General features: G+C 36.6%; 2 protein-coding genes across 9 annotated transcripts in view; one reads left to right on the plus strand and one right to left on the minus strand.

The window, feature by feature from the left end:
• The window catches only part of ANKIB1 (ankyrin repeat and IBR domain containing 1), a 58125-nt gene extending 54458 nt beyond the window's left edge, over window positions 1-3667 (plus strand). For 6 of the 8 annotated variants that reach the window (XM_026688204.2, XM_026688208.2, XM_026688207.2 and 3 more), the window contains one exon: window positions 192-3667. In XM_026688204.2, the coding sequence (XP_026543989.1) occupies window positions 192-935 (744 nt within the window). In that variant the 3' untranslated portion in view covers window positions 936-3667. The remainder of the gene's footprint in view (window positions 1-191) is intronic. The other 2 variants (XM_026688209.2, XM_087946490.1) reach the window with 1 other exon arrangement.
• Window positions 3668-5511: 1844 nt separating this feature from the next.
• On the minus strand, window positions 5512-23749 carry LOC113425912 (protein lifeguard 1-like). The gene is made up of 10 exons (XM_026688217.1): window positions 23737-23749; window positions 20814-21137; window positions 18290-18368; window positions 15942-15995; window positions 14512-14602; window positions 11039-11076; window positions 10863-10950; window positions 8503-8592; window positions 6116-6163; window positions 5512-5661 (listed from the first exon to the last, which is right to left on the minus strand). Exons 1-10 carry the CDS (start codon window positions 23747-23749, stop codon window positions 5512-5514), a joined length of 975 nt encoding a protein of 324 aa, XP_026544002.1.
• Between the last annotated feature and the right edge of the window lie 291 nt (window positions 23750-24040).

Genomic DNA, 24040 nt, shown 5'->3' on the forward strand with positions numbered 1-24040 from the left:
TTTACTATTTTAATTCTTTAGCTTGTATCTTATCTATCTTCTAACTTCATCAGCTTATTAGAAAATATATATTATTAGTTATGGAACTGACTACATAACAGATTTCAAATAGAGTCTTAGCCGAAATAATCATTATTGATTATACTGGCATACAGTATATAGGCATTTCTTAATTTTGATATCTCTTATAGGCTCTGAGTTCCTTGGATGAAGATGATCCAAACATACTTCTTGCTATTCAGTTATCATTGCAAGAATCTGGCCTAGTTATTGACGATGAAACTAGAGACTTCCTGACTAATGAAGCTTCATTAGGAGCAATAGGTACTTCTTTGCCTACAAGGTTAGACTCTGGCCCAGTAAATGTAGATAATCCAAGAGCAGCTCTAAGTAGCACTGAACTTTTAGAACTTGGTGATAGCCTGATAAAATTAAGTGCAGACAGTGATCAGTTTTTGACAGACCATCTTAATTCTCGCACTTTCAATAATACAAGAAGTGGCTTATATTCAGCATCTGGTGAATCTGACTCAGGTAGTCAAGATCTTAATATAAATGAAAATCTCCTTGGAAACATAATGGCTTGGTTCCATGACATGAATCCTCAGAGTATTGCACTCATTCCTTCCGCAATTACAGAAGCAGATGATGATTCACAGCAACCCAGTACTGAAGAGAGGTTAATGGATCAGCCACAAGTAAGACAAGATCTTCTAGAGGAAAATGCACCTTCTGAAGATGCAGTCAAAAATGAAGGCAGAAGCACTCAAAGAGAAGAAGGTGCTACTGCTGCTGGAGACATTAGTTATGGAGATACAGTGCCACAAAGTGAAGACACTTCTGGAGACACGAGCAGCCAAATTGTAAATTCAGATGTTTCGCATCAGACATCTAAAACTTCAGCTGAGTGGGCTGAACATGTGCATTTGGTGTAATCACAAAAAGTCTTGGGGGGGTGGGAATGAATAATTTGTGGAGCCAAAATGATTAGGCAATTATCAGTGGTACAATATATAATGGAAACTTTGACCAATCCTAGCAGAGCTGAGTTGTTTACCCGAAGTGTAAAAATGGGATAAATAGAAATTTCCTTGGAGTTCTTTATGAAGCTAATTTGAACCTTTCGGGGAATTTCTATTGCATTGGACAGTAAAGCGGCTTGCTTGTTTGGAGGAAGTAGAAAGCTTGTACTCCATCTTCCCAACACAATGCATTATCTATTTAGCCTTAGGCTGATGATCCTTAACTTGAAAGGGGAGATTAAAGGCTTCCTTAATGCATTATTTAAAGAAAACATTTTCTTCTTTTTCTCTTATTTGTCTTATCCTTTAAAAACGTTTAGCACTAAAATTATGTTTTGCTTTCCCCAATTAATCAGTAATAGTATGAACTGAGGTAAAGTGAACCTTTTCTAATTAGAGTAAAATTTTTATGTTTATGTACCAGTACAGATGTGCCAAACTGAGGAGCAAATCAACATAAAAATATGCAGTATTGTTTTTTAATGCTAACTCTTACTTTTAATGATGTAAAGAACACATAGGCATGCACAATGACGTGCACACATACACATACAGGTTTTTTTCAAATTTCATTCGTATTTATCACCATTATGATTGCATTAACATAATTTTATCTTAATTAAATCTAATTCTGCTATTAAAGACAGTTATTTTAAACAGCCAAGTTGGCTTGGTTGAAAAAACATTTTAATAAAAGTGCAATCTTTTCTAATCATTCTATACACTTTGAGTGCAGTTGCTTTGAGCAGTAACATTTTACAAAACAATGAAGTCTGCAACTTTCTGAATCTAGAGACAGCCTCCTTGCCCCCCCCTCCCCCGAAAGATTAATAATATCACAAACAATATGTTACTGTGCCTTTGCCTAAGCTAAATAGATCGTTGACACAGTTAAATGAATATTAGTTATTTGTTCTGGAGTATACTATGGTATGCTATGAACTGCAGAAACCTCCATAAAACCACTCATGGCCTTTCCTTTCCACTCAATACCTATATAGGGTATAAGCCTTCCCCATACAGGTATAGCATGCACACCTAGAAGTATCCCCATAGGATTCCAGAGAGCCTTATTTTTCTCCTTCTCTCCCTATCCTATCTTTGTCAGCATGCATTTGAGGGCAGTATAGCATATGTGAGCATCTGTGTGTGCCTCCTATATCTCCATCCAGCCTACTTGTTTCACTCTGTGAAGTTGTATGAGCTTCAGCTGAAAAGAGAGGGAAACACAGGAATAAGAGAGTGTGTTTTTCTAACACACACACACACAGAGACACACAGAAGGACATGCTCTGCGAAGTGGGTGTCAAATTCAACTGTAACAGACAAATTCCTTGTTTGCAGACACTATAGCTGCGCGGGGAGTATCATACCTTATATGTCAACATTTTTACAGAAATAATAAAACACTACAATGTATTCTTTTCAATTGCACAATATTCATTTAATGTATGATTGGTGTTTCATATTTTGTAAAAAAAAAAAAAAAAACCAAACAAAACCTTCCCTAATGGTGTCCTACTGTGAAGAAAAGTTTTGTTGAAATTGGCTTAAAACATCAAAACCTCATTGTAAATTAGTGATGCAGATTGTAACTTTTAACTAGAAGTAATTGTTTTAAATTACTGTTTTGCTTGCAAATAATCAAAGTCTAGGTTAATAGAAGCAAAATGAATGAAATATTCCATTTCTTTTTTGTTTGACTTGATATGAAAGATCGACTATGTCTGAGACAAAAACTTGCTACTGATTGTGTACAGTAAGGTATTTTCATGGCAGAAAAGGTATATATATTGATTACTGTGTGTTACAAAAAAAGTGTTAAATCCTTCATTTAAGCATAACTGTTGGGATCTTGCAGTCCCTGTGGCTCATAAAATTAAATATTAACTATTTAATCCATTTTTTTAAAAAAAAAAACTCTCTTTCTTGACATTTATTTGGAAGGAGTTGTCTGCTTCTGTTATTATATGCTGTCCATTATATTTTTAGCTTGGCTTCTAATTGCCCTGTCTTGAAGGTATTGGTGTTGAATCCCTTTTTCTAGCCTTGGAAAATTATCTCTTTAAAATGCTATTACAGAATCCTTTCTAACTTAAAATAGATCTTGAAGACACTATCGTCGCTAATTGGTCTTACATATTTTAAACACACATACAGCTTCTTGAATTTTAATTTCCAAATAGAATATCCCATGGTTTTGTGTATTGCATTAAGATGTCTTGCAAAGCTAAGAAAAGATATATATGAGTGCTTTCTGTGATGATAGTGAAGTTTGTGGGTTCTGGTTTTCTGTAACTTGGTTTAAATTGTGAAGTATACTCCATTGTTAAATTTATTCTGAGCATGAAATTTAGCATATTAAATTTGTATTTTCTTGATATTTAAAATTTAAGACCATCCCCCTAATTGAATTTAGAATTCTGAAAGAAAGTTTGGCAAGCCTATTTTGTAAACCAATTAATTTTATAAAGAAAAACAAAACTACTATAATCTTGAAAATGGTATTTGCACTTTCATAGTATATACTTGATACATTCCCACTTTATATACAGTAGGATACTACAACCTTATAGATGTTTGGCCAAATGAATGCTATTAATAATATGTAAAATTTTTGATTAAACATTTATTACTTAAACTAATTCCTTTTATCTCCTCTATTTCTTTACCAAAAGATTGTTTTAGATGAAAGAATGGTATTTGGAATTTTAAAAAAGCTCACACATTGACACACAAAATGCAACAATTTTCTGAGATTTTCTAGTAGAGGGGTTCACTAATAATTCTTATGCTGCACAGAAATAATTTGTGCTCGCGTAAAGTTGAACGTTATCTGGAATACAGGTAACAGACTTACAACAAATGGACTTACAATCGTTCATTTAATGACCATTCAAAGTTACAACAGCACTTTTAAAAAGTGACATGACCAGTTTTCACACATATGATTGTTGCAGCATCCCCAATGGGCACGTGATCAAAATTCAGATGCTTGGCAACTAACTTATATTTATGATGGTTGCAGCAAATCAGGATCACATAGTCACCTTTTGCAACTTTCTGCCAAGCAAAGTCAATGTGGAAGCCAGATTCACTTAACAACCATGTGACTAATTTAACAACTGCAATGATTCACTTAACAACAGTGATTAAAAATGTTATAAGATAGGGCAAAATCCACTTAATTGCCTCACTTAACAACAGAAAATTGGGGCGCAATTTTGATCATAAGTCGAGGATTACCTATAAAACCAAACCAAACCCCCTTAAGCACAGAAGACATCTTCTGAACGCAGAAAGGAATATTATGGTCAAATCCACTTTTATGTATTTAAAACATTGTATAACATTCAAAGTAGGTACTATGAAGAGAAATAGGCCAAAGATAATTAAGCATTTAATATTTCTGATGAAAATAAATAGCATTGTTAACAGTTGTGCTTAGAAAAACATCTGTTACTTGAGCATTTCTTAAACTGAAGCCAGAAAGGAATGCTGATTGAAATGCAAATTCAGATATCAACCGCTCATTCATTTGAAATGTTTATTTTTAACAGATCTAATAAACATTCTAAGAAGGGTAAATAAAGTTGATGTCAGTCTTTATTTTCATATTAGATTATAAAATGTCTTTAAGTCTTTCAGAAATGCTACATATCAGTGGATAACTTTAGTTACATTTTCACATGTTTCTACACTACGTAGTATAGAACCAAGTAGTCCTTGGTTAATATGGGTAATTGAGACCAAAATTTCTGTCACTAAATGATGCAGTTGAAAAATGCAATTTCACATGACCAAATTGGTTAGTGACAGCAACCCTGGTAGTCCCTATTGCTGTCATTAACTGATCACCCAGGTCATTAGGCAAGGACTCACACCAAGCCAAGCTACTCCCAGCTTTGTCCCTGTCAGCCCCCAACCTTGGTAAAGTAATGGACTTCCTCCTCTTCAGTTCCCCTCATCTGCCTATATCTCCTCCATCTCTGCCATCCTGTATAACAGCACTGGGACCGTCAACTGGCCACCACCATCCCTAGGCCTTTACGATAGCTCCAGCACACCAACCACCGCCACTCAGGAATGCTGCCTCAAGCCACAACCAACAACCATCCCTACGCCACTGTGCAAAATTTATTCATCCCCGCCCCCGCCAGCACCGGCAAGGAGTGCCATTGTGGATAGCCAAAACTAAGATTTGGGGGGGGGGGGAGTGGGAGGCAAGTTAAGTGCTGGAGTGCCCCTGAGACTATTAAGTGCTGAATTTTAATCACATGATGGCTGCATAAACTATAATTTTGAGAATTAGCTGAATAGATGATCGTTAACTAAGGACTAACTATACGTGAATTATATTTGTTCAGTTCAAATTTTTGTAATGATATTATGGCATAAATTCCATAAATGTTTCATAACTTCTATTTTTTTTTCTGCCTGGAAACTTTTACTTTACAATCTTCTTTATTCAACCTATACAGCATGCTTTTCACTTCATGAAACCAACAAATCTCAATATAAATAAAAACATATTGAGAATATCAATGTAGACATTTAGTACTGCAAATACATATTCCTCTGGGTTCAGTCGGTAATGATGCCTCTTTCCCAGCATTAGCTGTGTATCGACCAGCAGGTACTTTAAAAAAAACAAGGAAAAAAATGCAGTTATTGCATTTATGTTACTAAATCTTTGTCTCACTTGTCACTGAAGGTACAATTTATTTTAAAAGCAATTATCTAGCAGAATAGTTTGCATCATTAACTGTTTTATCACCTTAACCTTCAAAGGTCAAGTTAAGTGATTTTAATGTTTTAATGTGGTAACGCTCCCTATTAATTAAAAAAAAACAATCCCCTTTTGTGGTAATTACTAATACAGTGATATTATCTTAAGGTTTGTATTCAGAAAATAAACTTATTAGAAACTAAGCAAAGCAGATGGTCATAAATTTGATGACCTAATTCAGATAATCATTTAAGTCACATTTTTTACAGAAATAAGATGCAATGAATTTCAGTCTTGCACAGTGCTGTTTGCCTCTCACTCTGTGTGATATAGGTTCAATCTGTAGCTAATTTAAATTACTTACTATGCCAAAAAGAAGTGTTCCAATACCAGAATAAAATACTTCGTCCAACTGCAAAATAAGAATTTAGAATTAAAATTAAGCAAAAACAAAGGTAATTAGTGTTCCTTAAAACCTAGTAGTATGCCTATGATCCACACACTGGAATAATTTGGTGCTCTTCATTCTCTGAAAGGCAAATATTTTCCTTAGGTTGAAGATTTGGCAAAGATTGAAGTTTAGTATTTTTTAGTATTTAGTATTTATTTGATTTGTCAATCGCTTACAAGATACAGGTATAAGAATAAATATAGTTTTGAATACATGAGATAGATACTTATAAGAAAAATAAAAAACAGTAGGACAGGGACGGTAGGCACGATTGGTGCGCTTATGCATGCCCCCTACAGGCCTCCTTAGGAAGGGGGTGAGGTTAATAGTAGACAGGCTAAGGTTAAAGTTTTTGGGGTTTAGGGAAAAAAACCAGAGTCAGGTAGAGTATTACAGACATTGACCACTCTGTTGCTGAAGTCTTATTTTCTGCAATCAAGTTTGGTGTGGTTAACCTTGAGTTTGTATCTATTGTGTGCTCTTGTATTGTTATGATTGAAGCTGAAGTATTCATTTACAGGTAGGACATTGCAATGTATGATTTTATATGCTATATTTAGATCGGATCGGAGGTGGCGTAGTTCTAGGTTTTCTAGGTCTAGAGTTTCAAGTCTGGTGGCATAAGGTATTCTGAAATGAGTAGAGGAGCAGAGAACTCTTCTTGTGAAATATTTCTGGACTTTTTCAATTGTGTCAATATCACATACATGATATGGGTTCCAGACTGATGAGCTGTATTCAAGTATAGGTCTAGCAAATGTTTTGTATGCTCTAGTTAGTGTGATATTACCAGAGAAGAAGCTACGTAGGATTAGATTAACAACTCTTAATGCCTTTTTGGCTATGTAGTTACAGTGGGCTCTAGCACTTAGATCATTTGAGATGAGTACTCCAAGGTCCTTGACAAAGTTTGGATCCTCAACAACAACAAAAAAATAGTTGAAGCTACTTGTTTAAGAGTTGCACTTCTTTTGCTTTTAAAATGAATAGAACCAGTGGTCTATGTCTGCTCTGCAAACTCTTGTCCTGATACTGCAGGAAAAAAAAATTTTTTAACTGCGAGTTAAATGAGGGCCCTATGGGTAATGACTGTTAATGTAACATCTCTTCTTGATGGTTTGGTATCCTTCAGATGCCCTTCTTATTGGTATGCTTTCTAAAGCTAAGATAGCACAATACTTCACTAAATTGAGCCTCACTCCAGATCATAATCCACAAGGCCTCTTCAGAATATGGTAGTGACATTTTTCATCTGCTATATCTACCCCTTTGGGAGTTATCAATTAATCTACCATGATGGGACTCCTCATCCAGATAATTAGGTTATATGAAATTACACGTTAACTGCCCCCTTCCTAGCTCATTTTTTGCATGCGGGCATTTCATACACTTATTCCAAAAATATATCACCTTTCTGTCTATTTTATGTAGAGGATTGCTCCTTGGATTCTTTCTTTTTGCTAGAGAGCTAGCATTAGCATATTTTTGGCATTATACTTTTATCTGCTTACCAATTCTTGTCCCCCCCCCCAGCCTGTATACATTTACCTTTTGTTAGTTAAGTGTCTGCATATGCTTTCAATAAAAATTCCACATATAAAAGTTAAATGCTGTAGTTCTAATGAAACTATCACTAGTCTTCCAGGTTGTCAAATTTTGCCTTCAATTGCATTGAAAGGCAGTACCATATAACCTATACAACTGTAGCAGGAGACCAGAGGTTCTGACCAGTTCTGGAGAACCGATGATAGAAATTTTGAGTAGTTCGAAGAACTGATAGCGGAAATTTTGAGTAGTTTGGAGTACCACCTCTGACTGGCCCCGCCCCCATCTATTCTCTGCCTCCCGAGTCCCAGATGATCAGCTGGGTCTTCTTTTGTTGCCCTGCACAGGAGAACGGAACTGGAAAGCAGGTTAGTGGGGTGGGGAGGGAATGAAGATTTTACAGTATCCTCCTCGTGGAGTGGGGTGGGAATGAAGATTTTACAATATCCTTCTCCTGGCACGCTCACCAAGGTGCCCACCAAGCCACACCCACAAAACCAGTAGTAAAAAAAAATTGAATCCCACCACTGCAGGAGACTCCATATAATTGCACACAGCTGAACTTGGAAAATCAAGGGCTGATTTAGCAGAATTAAAAGTATTTGAAACCATAATTACCAGATAAAAGCTAAAATTATTAGAGTTGTATTCTTCCTTAGCCTTTAATAAGACAGGAAACAGCTTATGAAATTAAGGATAAAATAGATATAAGAAAAAAGTTGTGAGACAAAAAAAAATGAAAGTACTTCACTTACTTGTGATTGCATGAAGATACAAAGAACTCCAGTAATTGTCAATGAAAACAAGAAGACTAACAGTATTCCAGATGTGATGGTAAGTTGCCACTGAAGAGAAGCAACAATGGAATCAACACATTTTTGTCATCTCACAAATACTAAAATCTAGAATATCTGAATAATGATGATCCAGTGTAACTAATACACTGGAGTCCCTACCAAAATTGGTATCCCTGCTAAATATTTATTTCTTAAATTTATATGGCAGTGAACACAAAATTAAACAGAACATTGCACCTGGGATGATGGATGACTCACACATACACCATAATTCCACTAACGTGGAACAGCTTAGCTAACTGCCCTTGCAAAGAACCAGGTCTTGTTGTAAACGGCAACTTTGAGGAACTCAAGACTGTTCCATTAAGAGTGGTGCCCAAAACCACAGCAGAATGAAAAGCAGTTGAGTGGTCGGAGAAAGACAAGACTTTCCACAAGTGCACTAGACGGTTGCTCCCCATAAGGAACATGTCCCCGGTGGATTTAAAGCTCTTTCAAATCTCTCAAAGTTCTAAAGCCACCAGAGATATGCTACTTGTTGGGTCTGATGATGGTTTCTTGAGGAAGACAGGCCAATATTACTGCCTCAGAGATGAATTCACCCCTATTTGAATCCGATTACATGTTTCTCAGAAAGGTTTAACCAGCCAGGAGTGACACAGATCTAAAACACAGATGGCTGAACTGAGATCAAAATTGGATCCTGTCCACTGTTTTGGGACCAACAATAACTAAACAGCCATAATAAAAAATCTTCACTTTATATCTTGGATGTTTTCTAGCAAAGATTTCCTATATGTGATAAAAGTATATTTATTAAAAGCTTAGTTTCCAGGTAAAGTAGCAGAAAACACAATTTTTCTTCAGCTAAATAGTATGATTTCTTCTTTGTATGTAACTTAGAAATACTGTTGAAAACTAATTCGGAGATATGGTGAAGAAAATTGTGGCTATTAACAGTGGAAAAAAAGATTTCCTTTCCCTGTCATTCCACTGATTTCATCTGATTCAACTCTCCGAGTTTACAGTTTATTTTAATGCTGATTAAAATAACTTTACTTCAGAAAAAGATGAATCCAAACATTTTCTATTGGAATAATTTTAAACTTTTTTATTTTTGTTATTTTTCAAATATAAATACCAATATGTTGGTGAACCTCACTTAATTACCACTTATTCAATAACTTTTTGAACATACTAATTTTTATTGTTCTAATTGTAATATTTAATAAAATTACTATAAAAATGTAGATTAGTGCTATTTATTTTTATTGTTTTTATAATAAAAACAGGAAAAGGAAAAATAAAAGAAAAAATAGGTATAAACATTTAAAAATTACATGATGCTAAAAAGTATGTTAAGAAAATACAATAGAAAAAATAAAATATGACAAAATGATTTACAGTATATAATTACGATTCTATATATAATTATTCAATGCAAACATTATGCAGATATAGATATACACATGTGTATAGGTGTATTTCTAATATACTTATATAATTAATAACTGTTATGATTTTAACCTATATTTTGAATAAATGAGACCAATATTTTATTATACTTATCCATACAAATTCTATGTCTATAGGCAAACAACTCATATGTAGCAAGTATAATTAGATCTCCAATCCATTGAATAAATGGGGCTGTATATTTATCTTCTAATTCTGCAATATCTTCTAGCTACAATAAAGGCACAAAGAATTTATTTGCGTTATCCACTGGTCAAATTCCATGTGCTCGGAATGTAATTCAAGTTGTTATTCTCTAAAAACGTTAGCCTTTGTTACACAATTACACTTATATATTCCACTACTTTCTCCCAAAACTTAGTAAGTATTGGACATTGTGAGGTTTATGCTTTTAAGGAAGCATTATCCAAGAAAATACTGTCTAGATAATTCTTTTCACAGATCTTTAATATTACAAACATAACGGTGTCCAATGCATTATAAATACTACTTTTGTTGTAAAAGTTATCGTTTAAGGCCGATTGACATTTCTGCTACAAAAATTAAGACACTCCCATTAGCTAGACAATATAGAAACCTGTTTATTCACTTCACTTGTAGACATTTGTAAAATTCTGTTTTATTTTGTCATTATGGGGTACTGATTGTACATTAATGACAAAAAAAATAATTTCAATAATTGTAGAATCAGGCTGCAATATAACAAAATTGACAATAGTGAAGCGAGTCTGATTACAGCTACACTTGTAGTTCAAGAGACAGAACATACCTGATTTTTAATTGTGATTTAATTGTTCAGGTCTCAAATGGTTCTGTAGGACATTTAAACAGTGACTGCTTACTTTTTTCTGAAGAGCAAAAAAATACAGTCCCAATATCACTAATGAAGTAGAACCAACTGTCCACATCAACATGTCTGCATCGAAGAAGCTAAAACCAAACACATAAATATTTTTATGACATCTATAATCACATCAACACAACACAATGCAATTCAATTTATTTATTAACAACTTACGCATCAATGGATCCAAGCCATGTACCCATGAGGATTGTCTAAAAATAAAAACAATTATTTATTACTACATTATTCATGTATTATTAGTATTATCTTACATAATAACTTTTTTGCATTTGTTCCTGAAGGAGATTCTTTTCAATTCAGAAAAAATATAATTTATTCTACCATATATAATTTTTACATATAACTTCCCAGCCAAAAAAAACCTATATACTTAACAGTATTTGTTAGAACAGATTGTATAGATATGTTTTGTAAAATTATGGTAAACTGAAAAGGTATAGTATTAAAATAATCTAGATGAGGCAATAGAAGGGAAGCTCATGAATGTGCAGATGGAGGTAAAAGCCAATGTTTTAGAAGAATCTAAATCTTCTAGACATGAAGACATGAACGCTGGGTCCCATTCAACAAAATGCAATTCAGTGGTGAGAAAAGTAAGGTTTTACACTTAGTCAAGAAAAAACAAATGCACAGATATAGAATAACACTGCTCGGTCAACAGCAATAATTGTGAGAGGGATCTAGGAATCCACTAAGATAACCACATAAGTATGAGCCAGCAGGGTGCTGCCAAAAAAAGCCAACACAGTCCTACACTGCATCAACAGAGAGATAATATCAAGATCAGGTGAAGTATTAGTACTGCTATATGCTGCTTTGGTAAGATCACACTTGAAATACTGCATCCAATTTTGCCCACCACAGTACAAAAAAAACCTGTTGAATGCAAAGAGCAAAAAGGATGGTTATGGGTGGGAGGTTAAAACATACATTGAACGGCTGTGAACTAAGTAGGTCTCCTCTAATGAAGAGAAGGGATGATATGATAGAAGTCTTCCAATATTTGAAGTGCTGCCACAGAGAAGAAGGGATCAACCCAATTCTCCAAAGCATCTGCCAAACAGGACAAGAAGTAAGAAATGAAAGCTTATCAAAGAGAGTTCCAATCTAGAACTAAGGAGAAATTTCCTGTGAATCAGAACAATTAGTCAATGGAACAGCTTGCCTCCAGAAGTCATAAATGCTCCATCCTTGGAGATTTTTAGGAAGAGATGGATAGTCATTTGTCCAGAATGTATACCCAGGGGCTGGACTAGATGACTTCTAAGGTCCCTTCTAACTCTGTTATTCTGTTATTATTCACTTGAAAAAGTGCAAATGACAATAGAATCAAATACCGTATTTGCCGGCGTATAAGACGACTTTTTTGCCCTAAAAAACATGCCTCCAACTGGGGGGGTGGTCTTATGCGCCGGAATCATCAGCATGTGGCCAGTCAGGGCTCCTCCCTGCAACCGAAGCCCTGAGGAGACACTTGGCTTCAGGACGCTCCCGTCTTCCCTTTGCTTTCAAGGTAAAGCGAATTATTTTACAAAGCCTCCCCTGCCCGAGAGGGCACCCAATAACGATGGGAAGCTAATTTCCTGGGGCCTCTTCTGTTCCTCCCGACCTCCCTACACTGCGCGCCTCTGACGCGCCAGTCCCTTCAGCCCAGCGACCTTTTCCACCTCAAAGAAAGGCCAGGCGGGAGCTGCTCCAGCGAAGCAGCCACCATCCTTAGCCCGGCAGGAGAAGCAGGCGAGGTTGGCGCCCGCCAGCCCGTCCTTCCTGCCTTTGGAGGCACCTGCACGGAGCGCCTCCGCGGCTCAGTTTCCCCTACCGGCGGGTCCTCCTTTCATGCGGAGGGCTGGGGAAGGCGCTCGCCGAGAGGATCTCTCCCTCTCTCTCTCCCGAAGGTCAACATCTGCGCTGCAGAGGAGAGGCTGCAGCCCGGTTCCTCCTGCTTGCTGAGTGGTGGGAAGCCGCGGCCCGCCCGTGCGAGATTTGGCAACGAGGGCAGGAGGAGGCACGCGCACACCCGCGGCTCACTTTCCCAGCTCTGCCCAACCCTTATGGCTCTGGCGCGGCCCTGGCAGGATGAGCGGAGGGTCCAGCGGGGAGGTGCTCGCTGCCCGCCAGGGCCGCGCCAGAGCCATAAGGGTTGGGCAGAGCTGGGAAAGTGAGCCGCGGGTGTGTGCGTGCCTCCTCCTGCCCCTCGTTGCCAAATCGCACGGGCGGCCGCGCTTCCCCACCACTCAGTAAGCAGGAGGAACCGGCTGCAGCCTCTCCTCTGCAGCGCAGATGTTGACCTTGTGGGGAGAGAGGGAGAGATCCTCTCGGCGAGCGCCTTCCCGCAGCCCTCCGCGAGAAAGGAGGACCCGCCGTAGGGGAAAGCCGAGCCGCGGAGGCGCTCCGTGCAGGTGCCTCCAAAGGCAGGAAGGACGGGCTGGCGGGCGCTAACCTCGCCCGTTCTCCCCAAGCGTCGGGCTAAGGGTGGTGGCTGTTTCCGCTGCGAGCGGCTCCCGCCTGGCCTTTCTTTGAGGTGGAAAAGGTCGCTGGGCTGAAGGGACCGGCGCGTCAGAGCGCGCAGTGTAGGGAGGTCGGGAGGAATGGAAGAGGCACCGGAAATTAGCTTCCCACGTTGGGTTGGGCTGCCCTCTCGGGCAGGGGAGGCTTTGTAAAACATTCGCTTTACCTTTGAAAGCAAAGGGAAGACGGGCGGCAGCAAGGGAGAAGGGAAAGCAACGGTGGAAGGTCTCCCGATATGAAGTTCCCCACCAACGCAGGCAGCACCATATCTGGGCATGCAACAAAAGTACTTCCTAAGAGGCCGGACTCCGCTGGCACCGCCTCCAAGTGGGGGTCGTCTTATACGGCAAGTATATAACAAACTCTATATTTTGAGTGGAAATGTTGGGGGGTCGTCTTATACGCCCAGTCGTCTTATACGCCGGCAAATACGGTAGCTATTGTATGTTTCAGGTGCATTCCTAGATGCAATCATTTATGAAATGCAGTTACCCTTGTGCACCATTAATAATAACCATTAATAATGACTTGTGAACTATCAGTAATGAAGATCTGTCTCTGGGTAATTAATTAAGTATCTAGCATAAGTAGTCAGGTCAGGATGAGCAAATATAATTTACAACATGCTACAGTAAAAACTAACAATAGCAGAAAATTAATTTTAACTGATTCAGTCTGACAACTTTGATGAATGTTCTCATGCTATTTATCCCAACACACTGCATATTCATAATGCTATTATATGCAATATGGGGATGAAACAGCATTTTCCCAAAACTTATTTTGGGAATGTAAATAGCTGTAGTATAGGAAGTACAAACTTTCTGTTGTTTTGAATTTTATATGAATTAGATTAGCTTTCTGTATCCTGATGTTCCATTAGTCAAGCTGGATGGGACTTGAGGCAATATTGGCAGAAATTTTGGTCCAGCACATTTCAGTCTAGAATGGAAAATATCACAGTAGAATGTTCTGTTTTCATTTTTACTGTACAAGCCAAGTAATGCATTCTTCAAATTGTAAAGTAGATGCAGCAAAAGATAGCAATGACATATATACTAAACCGATATTAAAATATTAATATATGATACAGAGCATTACCTTCAAGAGATACTTACAAATAATGCTAACAAAATGATATTCAAAGGAAATTTTCTTCGGGCTTGATCACAGCATGCTAAGGCAATGACCATTATCAAGATTGCTGGTCTAAAATCAGATAAATATCTTAGAGTTTAAAAGGCCCTGTTATCTTACAACTGATATTGTAATAATAAAAATTAACATTCAATAAATAAGTATAGATAAACCACATTGACATTTAGTAATCCAATAAAATCTCTTTAAAGGAAAACAACATTAAATTAGATCTTTACACTTCTTTAAAAGAAATGCAATGATGAAGCTTAATATATTACAGTCAACACATCATTTCTCAAACAGCAAACATCAGTTCCAAATTTCACTCTAACATTGAATTAATAATTGATGCAGGTTTCCTATAAATAGAGCTGCTTCTTTCAGTGGAAATTTGAAAGGACAATTTTCAAACTCACTTATACAGCCCCAATAACTTACACTGAGTCTTAAGAGTAGATCTGGGAGGCATCGAAACTTGATAGATGAGTAGAATCACCCCTTGCCCATTTTTGTTAGAAGACTGGCATCCATTTTTAAAACCTCAATAAGACAGAGTTTCTATCTAATTAAGGTATTAGAATGCTATCATGATTATTATAAGAATATCACTGTATCCATAACTCAACTAAAAGATTAATTTACTTCTGCATCTAATTGACCTTGGCTAATATTTGAGGCTAAGCAGGGCTGATTCTACATAGGTAGATATTTTGGTGGATGTCCTCCTATAATGAGACCTGCAGATTAAACTGGAAGTAAAAAGCATTTGGAAAAAAATGGCAAATCACTTCCATATTGCTACCAATAAAATAGTGTGGTTAGAATCTCCTGACATTGAGTTAACTCAAGATGACTTTATCTTGCAGTCCAATTTACTGAGCATACCACATCTCCTTAATTATTTTCATAATAATAAAATTATTATTATTTTCATATTAAATACCAATGTAAATTAGCTAGAGAGTGGAAAAGAAACCAGAGTACTAATAAAGTAAATATGAAGATGTCATCTTGTCAATTCTATTAATATATAGTTTTACCAAACAGAATTTTATAGGTTCCTAATTGGACCATTGGTTTAGGATACTTGAAGGCAATGGATTAAACATTTATAGCCAAGATAACTAATTACATTAAAAAGATATGCAAAAGGAACAAATAATATCAATTTTTGTTAAAGATATAATCTTTGATGAAATTTTTGATAGGTGATCATCGTATATCAAACATACAATATAATTACTTAATATAATTAAGTACTGTTTCTCAACTGCAGATAAAACTGGTACTACAAGTAGTTGGTTTGCTTGCTCTGAGATGTTGGGCTTTTTATAGTTTTACTAAGAAACAATAAATATTTACTAAGGAGCAGGTTTTAATAATTGACAATTGTATATATAATACTTACAAGAGACTATAGCAGAACCATGGACGTCTCCGAACCCATATTTTAAGGAACTTCCTAGACCCAAACAATTCAAATATGGTTACAGAAAGGATACAATGGAAATAATCAGTAATTTATTCAATTAATTTTAAAATATTTCCATCTCATGGTTCTATATTCAATAGGGATCATAACAATATTAAAAATAATGAGATTAAAAACCCAATAAAACATAGAAAGCATGATGGATCTTAATCAACAGGAGGTTAACATACAGAAAATATTTTACAATTATTATATTTTAGAATAATTTATACAGGAGAAATTACTTCTTTTATAAAAATCACCTTTGTGTCAGTGAAAGGTGGTAGGTATGTAATGCTCTTCCTACTTTTTCCTATAACAGTAGCCCTGTAAGATGGGTTAGATCAGGGTAGGCTGCTGGGAGTTTGCAGGAGTTTGGGAGAACCCCTAGCTTAGATTCTGTGCAGATCAGAGAACCCTCAAATCCCACTCTTTGCTGACCCCACCCACCCCTCCCCTCCCCGGAGTCCCCACATGGCCTGTTTTGGATGTAGGGCACATGCAGAAGTTCAGAGAAGGAGAAAAATAAGTCTCCAAGAAGTTTGGGAAGGCCAAGGCCAGTAATGGGCCTGTTTCTGGCTTCCAAAGAATCTCCACAGCCCGGGGAGGCCATTTTCGTCCTCCCGGAGGATTGAGAAGAGCCTTCGGAACCCTGGGAGGACAAAAAAAAACCACACCATGGTGCAGGAGGCTGATTAGGCCACGTCCACCATGGCCACGTCCACCCAACAACTGGGCAGAGAACCTATTGCTAAAATTTTTGAAGCCCACCCTTTTGGATTTTTTTCCCATCCAAAGAAAACAAAAATCAGCTGCAAAGCAGTTGTTTAGTAGCAGAGTATCATTTTTAACAAGAGGAGAAAAACTGTCACTTATAAATCTGTAAGTGTAGATTTTGCATAAGTCCATTATGTATATTTAAATGGTACTTAAATGGTTTACTGTACAGCTGAGCATTTTTCTGCATTTAAAATTATATTTCAAATCAAAATTTGACATAATTTGTGGGTGCTCCAACACTGAAGATTTTAAAGAAGAGATTGGACAACATTGGTCTAAAATATTATAGGATTTCCTATTTGATCAGAGGATTGGATTAGAAGATCTCCAAGGTGTCTCCCAACTCTTTTTCTGTTATTCTAGCTGAAATGTAATTGTTACCCTTGTTACTTTGTGAAAATAGAATTAGCTATTTAGCACATAATTCTCTATATAACCTAAATGATAGGCCTTGTGTCCCAGATGTAATTCAAGCACTGGAAAGATAGGAAACAGGAAACACTTTCTCTATCCCCTTATTATTCAAATCCCAGAAAACATGGAAGTTCTATAATGAATAACTTATTAGTCACTTTGAGTCATATCAATTGTTCAACTTTTCCTAAATTGCACCTTATTATTTGCACAGTGTGTTTTTCCCCTCGCAGTAAGAGAGGAAATACTTGAATCCACCAAAATGAAGTCATGGGGGAATAGAAAATGAGAAAAAGATCAAAATATTAGACTTTCACGTCAATATTGAGAAATTCAGTTGGTAAGAACATGCTACTTGGAACGACTGACGGCTAAAAGAAAATGCACCTTCTGCAATATGGCAAATAACATCAAAAAAATATACACAACCCTCAACCATTGACAAGATACTAGACATGCTGATCTGATACATTGATGTAACCAGATCTATCCATGTGGTAGATCTCCTGCGCACATCAAGTGGCAGACATGTTTGGCTGTAAGCAAAACACTGGTTTTTCAATGGTGTGCAGTATTTAGTAATTCATATGTAATGGAACAAGTTGAGTATTATACTGCATTATTATTGGAACCATTTGCTGCTGAACATAGGTACCTACTACAGTTATTTCCCAACATCATAGGTGGTGTTCAGCAGGTTCTGACCAGTTCTGGAGAACCGGCAGTGGAAATTTTGAGTAGTTCTGAGAACCGGCAAATACCACCATTGACTGGCCCCACCCCCATTTATTCTCTGCCGCCCGAGTCCCAGTTGGGTCTTCTTTTTTTGCCTTGCACAGGAGAACGGAGCTGGAAATCAGGTTAGTGGGGTAGGGAGGGAATGGGGATTTTTCAGTAACCTTCCCCCAGGAGTGGGGAGGGAATGGAGATTTTGCAGTATCCTTCCCCTACCACCAAGCCACGCCAACTAAGCCACGTCATGCCCACCAAGCCATGCCCATAGAACCAGTAGTAAAAAAAATTAATCCCATTGCTGTCCAACATATCCTGATGACACCAAGTTGGTGACAGCTGCAGTAAAGTACACTTACCAGTAGATGAACAAACATATTATAGCATCAGTGTAACCCAGTTGAAATGCCAACATGAGATATAATTTCCAAAGAAAGCCTAAAGAAAGAAAAGAATAATTTCAGATTATATATTTAAAACAAATCAGGCAATCAAGTTTTGTTTGGAAACAATTAAAAGATATCCAGAAAGCAAAAATGGCACTATTTTAATAAATTCATGATTTATTCAGAACATCAAATATGTAAGATAAGACAATGTAAATAACAACATTTTATGTTCCCCAGCTTATTCCTCTCAAATGTAATATACCTCAATTGCTTTTTCAGACATTGAACAACTGTGTGTTCAACAACTTTCTTAGATGAAGAGCAAAAGAGTTTCTGCCATTGTTTTCTCCCTATGATTATCAACTCTTTAGTCCTGTGAATCAACCAGGAGACAGTAAACAAGTGTAACTCGATGAGATGCATAAGAGAAATCAGTGATGGGATTCAATTTTTTTTACTACCAGTTCTGTGGGTGTGGCTTGGTGGGCGTGGCAGGGGAGGATACTGTAAAATCTCCAGTCAGAGATGGTATTTGCCGGTTCTCCGAACTACTCAAAATTTCCACTATCGGTTCTCCAAAACTAGTCAGAACCTGCTGAATACCACATCTGAGAGGAATATGTTGTTAAACCCATAATTTCCATTGATGATACAGGGAAATAGTTAAAATATCCTTTGATTTATTTATTTTTACTTATTTGATTACAGATAGTCCTCGACTTACAACCACAATTGAGCCCAAAGTTTCTGTTGCTAAGTGATACATTTAAGTGAAGTTTGCCCCATTTTATGACTTTTCTTGTCATAGTTGTTAAATCAGTAACAGGGTTGTTAGTTAAGTGAATCCGGCTTCTCCATTGACTTTGCTTGTCAGAAGGTCGCAAAAGGTGATCAACCACCCTGGGACACTGCAAATGTCATAAATATGAACCAGTGGTCAGGCATCTGAATTTTGACCATATGATCATGATCAATGCCACAATGGTTGTGAAAAATGGTCATAAGTCACTTTTTCAGTGCCGTTGTTATAGTTCCGTGACATGTTTTGTCTAGTGGATTAAGGCACCATGTTCCAATCCTTTCTAACTTCCCTTGCCCTCCCCACCCAAGAGTGGCAACTAAGAAATGAAGTGAAAATAAACATGGCTTTGGCCAAAGTTGTTTCAAAGTTGACAGCCGTTGCAACTTCGAACAGTCAGTAAACAAACAGCTGTAAAAGTCCAGGATTACCTGTATTTTTTTCTGCATTAAAGAATAACTAATGCTGAGAACAACCAAGAGCATTTGCTGAATTCAAAATAAAATGTTTTGTATCTTCTTTATTTTGGCTTATTGAAAACATTTTCTTTCTTGAAAATGTTTCATAAATGAAAAAATAATGTTGATGGGATATGAATGGATTAGTCTTTGCTGCCAAACAACATTACAGCTGGCAGTGGAAGTGAAAGAGACTTTATTAAAATTTCATTCTAGTGAAATTCCAGGAGTGGATATCAGAGATTGATCACCAGTAAAGAAACTACTTTCTGTACTTCCTTGATCAATTGCCTGTATGCCACATAGCAAAGCATGTATCACAAAGAATGAGTTATTAGGATGGCCAGATATTAGCAAATTCATTTTCTGATACTGGGGGGAGGGGATTGAAAAAGGAGTAGCAGTGGAAACAATGAACTCAAAGTTTGCATGGTGTAAATGTCAATAAATCAGCACTGTCAAAAGTAAAAAAAACATCTCTACTATTCTTTAATGTGTGTTCAAGTCGGAAGGGAATGGTTTTCTAGAGTTTCTATTTCCTGAAGTTCTTGTTCTTCTTGATGCAGCTGTCTGCTCACTTCTCATCACTAAGTAAGCAACTAAGCAGAAACAAAGAGTAGTTACAAACTTAAGCTAGATTCCACTTGCATATTAAGCAAAATCCGGTAATTATCGTAAGTACTGGGATATGCAAACATTTTAGAATATATAATTCTTTATTGGCCAAGTGTGAGTGGACACACAAGAAATTTGTCTTTGGTGCATATGTTCTCAGTGTACATAAAAGAAAAAAAAAGCTTCAAATTCAAAATATATCTTTTTAAGTTTGATAGCAATTTTGAATACTTCAAATAGAGGACAAATTTAGATTTGAAATAGGATTATTTCAAATTCCAAATTGTTCAAATTCCTGCTACTTCATGAACTGAACTATGACTGTTTAAAGCCAAATGCATCCAATTCAAAGTATTCCCATTATTTCTGAATAATCTTTGTTATTGTAGGTTAGACTCCTTACAATTAATATTACAAAATGTTGGATAAAGATTCAATGATAATAAATCAGTTATATTTCCTGGGAAGCTGAACCTAAATGGAAGAAATAAAAATATGTTTATCTTCAACCTGAAGTAACATACATTCCATGACCAATGACCATGTGATGAGAACTATTGTCAACTTTATATGTAGTTTGATCCTACATGTTCTTGACTTGCCAGAGATTGTTGTCACTTACTTCTTCGAATGGCTCTGTCTGCAAATGGACCTGCATCTTCAACAATATTTAGCATGTGTTGCCGTCTTCTGTGCGATGCTCCCCGTCTTGGATGTCTGCCATACGATGGAGAAGATCTTGTTCTTCTTACGTTTGATGGAACCCTTTCAAATTTTGATGAAGCCTGTCGAGCAATTATTTTCTCCTTACTTTGTGGTGACATATCTTGCTTTACAAATGACCTCACTGGACCTTGGACTTTTGGAGAATCACCAGCAGGATGTTGGTATTTAATGTATGCTATATCTCCACTTTCCATCTTGGATAATTCCGTTCCAGTTATACCTATAGATGAACAGAAATACAATCATTACAATGGTTATTGTGCTGCTGAAACTCTTTTCAATTTTGTCTTCTTCCTGCTGCATATGAGGTGTGCCCAGCCTGGTGCTTTCTGAGGTATCTGCCAGCTGTCCCAGGCCTTTTTCCTGAGATTATGTGCTTTGCACTGTTTTCTTCTGAGGTTTTGAAGCCTTCCAGACTGGCCATGCCTCATCAACAGCAGGAGATGGAGAAAGCCAGCTGGGGAAAGCAGAGGCAGTGGAGTCCTGAGTGACCAAAAGCTCACAGATGGGGAGAGATAAGCAGGTGGGGGAGAGTTAAAGAGGAGTCAGTCTCTTACCTTACCAAGGCTCCTGACTGGAAGGGAGCAAGCTGGGAATCAGGGTAAGTCCTTTCTCAACAGCTGGTGAGATTCATTTAAGAAGGGCAATGGGGGTGTTAGAATTGCAATATGGTCATGTGACATCCTTTTTTTACAGCTGCATCACTTGGCATAGAAATTTCAGTCCCAATTACTATCATTAATAACTGCAATCTGTTTTTCTCCGAAATAATTTAGGTTAAATAAAGTATTGTAAACCAATGGGCAGAGTAAGCTATTACTTGGATGGTTTTCACCTTTTTTAAATTGTCAAAGTGGAAGTAAGAAATGTTGATGTTTCTTTGCTGTTTCCCTGCATTATTTTTTACTTTCTACTGCAAGCAACAAAAAAGGATTTAGGACACTTCCATGGCTGGTTTAATTTTTTACCTCAGGTTATAAGTATGTCAGAAGATTGTGAATTCAGAAGATATATCATACCTCCTAAAACATTTCCCACCCAGCATAGACATTTCATTTGTTTTTACTTTCTCTTTAATCAGGAAGTTAAAGCTAACAGTGTAGACTTTACTTCTGAAGTCAATTCATATTATTTTAGCTATTTTAGCTTATTTGAGGTTCTTCTTTGACTCCTACGCTTTTTAAAATTTAAGATTGAAATTCATTATTTTTTTCATAAATCAGTAGGCAGACTCTTTCTGAGAGCCAGCTGAATAAGATTAAAGATTAAGGTTTGTCTAGTCTGCCTCACAGGTTAGTTGTGAAAAATTACAAGACTAATATCTTCTTACCGTTATGTTTCCAAGAAGAAAGACTTAGACATAACCAAGTCAAAAACAAAGTATTTTATTGAACTGAAATGAAACAATAGTGTGGTGTAACTGAAAAGCTAAAGTACTCTAAAATATTGAAATATTTTGAAATATTAATCTAATGGAATTTTCATGCAAAAAAGTAAAGTTTTATATTTGTATATTTTATGATTAAAAACAATAAAGAATGCCTACTCGGGGGGGAAAATATGTACCTGAAGATAGCATTTAGTGCCTTTCTGGTAATATTGAAACCACAATTCTAGTGACACAAATATTGGGTACATTGGAAAATAGTTACTAAAAAGCTAAACAAACATGATTTTAGAAGAGAAATTAGTGGTTTGCCATTATACAGAAATGAGAGTGCCATAGGCAGATAAGGAAAGAATGAGGAGGAATGATTTACACTTTTGCAACAGAGAAAAACTGTACCAATTGGAAGAGTGAGCAATCAGTCTATTCCTTGTTAGAGCAGTTAAGCCTAAAATTTTTAGAATTTGGTATGTGCAAGTCTATATCTATATCTATATCTATATCTATATCTATATCTATATCTATATCTATATCTATATCTATATCTATATCTATATCTATCTATCTATCTATCTATCTATCTATCTATCTATCTATCTATTATCTATCTATCTATCTATCTATCTATCTATCTATCTATCTATCTATCTACCTACGTGTGTGTGTGTGTGTGTTCCTGCATAACTCTGGAATGCCTGGAACAATTTCAACCAAACTTGGTACACAGATGTCTTACCCTCTGGAAACAAATACTGTGGGGGGTAAGACACCCTTAGGGTACGTGTGTGTGCCTTAAAATGGCTTCTACTGTGGACTTGCCATGGTAATGGCTTCACAATACTCCAGTACTCCACAAGGGGGCTCCCTCTCAGCCCTCCAAGGAAACGTCAGGCGACTGACCAAATGCAATAAAAAAAATGAAACACCAGCGTAGACAAGAAGTTCCCAAGGAGAAGAATAGAAGATGCTGTGCAACAGACAGTACAACAGCAGGATCCCGACTACAGGATCTTCCTGTCTAATACAGGATTGGGATAAATAAATACCTGGGCAATGCCGGATTATTGGCTAGTTTACCATAAAAGAGTGGTGCTCAATGCTCTTGAGCTGAATGCTAAATAAACTTATAAATTCTGAATTACAGAATTTGGTGTTTTGATCTGAGCAAGGAACGAATTAAAAGGAATAAATTCTTCCAAGTGATGCACACATCATGGTTGAGTGGTTTGGAAAAACTAGTTATAAATGAAACATTTAAATATTTAAATATTTCTTTTCCAGTGGCTATCAACCTTTTATTTATGCAGACCCCTTAAACCCACCATACTGCAGAAGCAGTTTCCCTGTCTCATCCATAGGAAGCTTAATTTTTAAAATAACATTTTAATGTTATTACCGAAATCCTGTGAGATAATAAATGATCGATCCAAACCTTGAGAGATCATCGTAGACATTAACATTTTTGTCCAAATCTTGCAAGATAGGATGGTCTCCCAGGATCTTTGTCATTATTCATTGATTTAAAATGTTATTTTGGCAAGAATGTTATTTGGCCCACTATAACATTCCTAATCACAGGATTGGATTAGTCTAAGCTTTATTTGTAGAATTACATGCAGATTAGGTTTCTTCAAATGTTTATTACATATAATGTTAAAACCAATGCAAAATATAGCATTTTCATCAACAGGAAAAGTGCTTTACATTAGAAGGAGTTGCAGGTTCAGAACAAGTAA

This window comes from Notechis scutatus, chromosome Z, assembly GCF_049901735.1.
Source record: "Notechis scutatus isolate UNSWTSFEM ecotype Mainland chromosome Z, rNotScu1.2, whole genome shotgun sequence".
NCBI lineage: Eukaryota > Metazoa > Chordata > Lepidosauria > Squamata > Elapidae > Notechis > Notechis scutatus.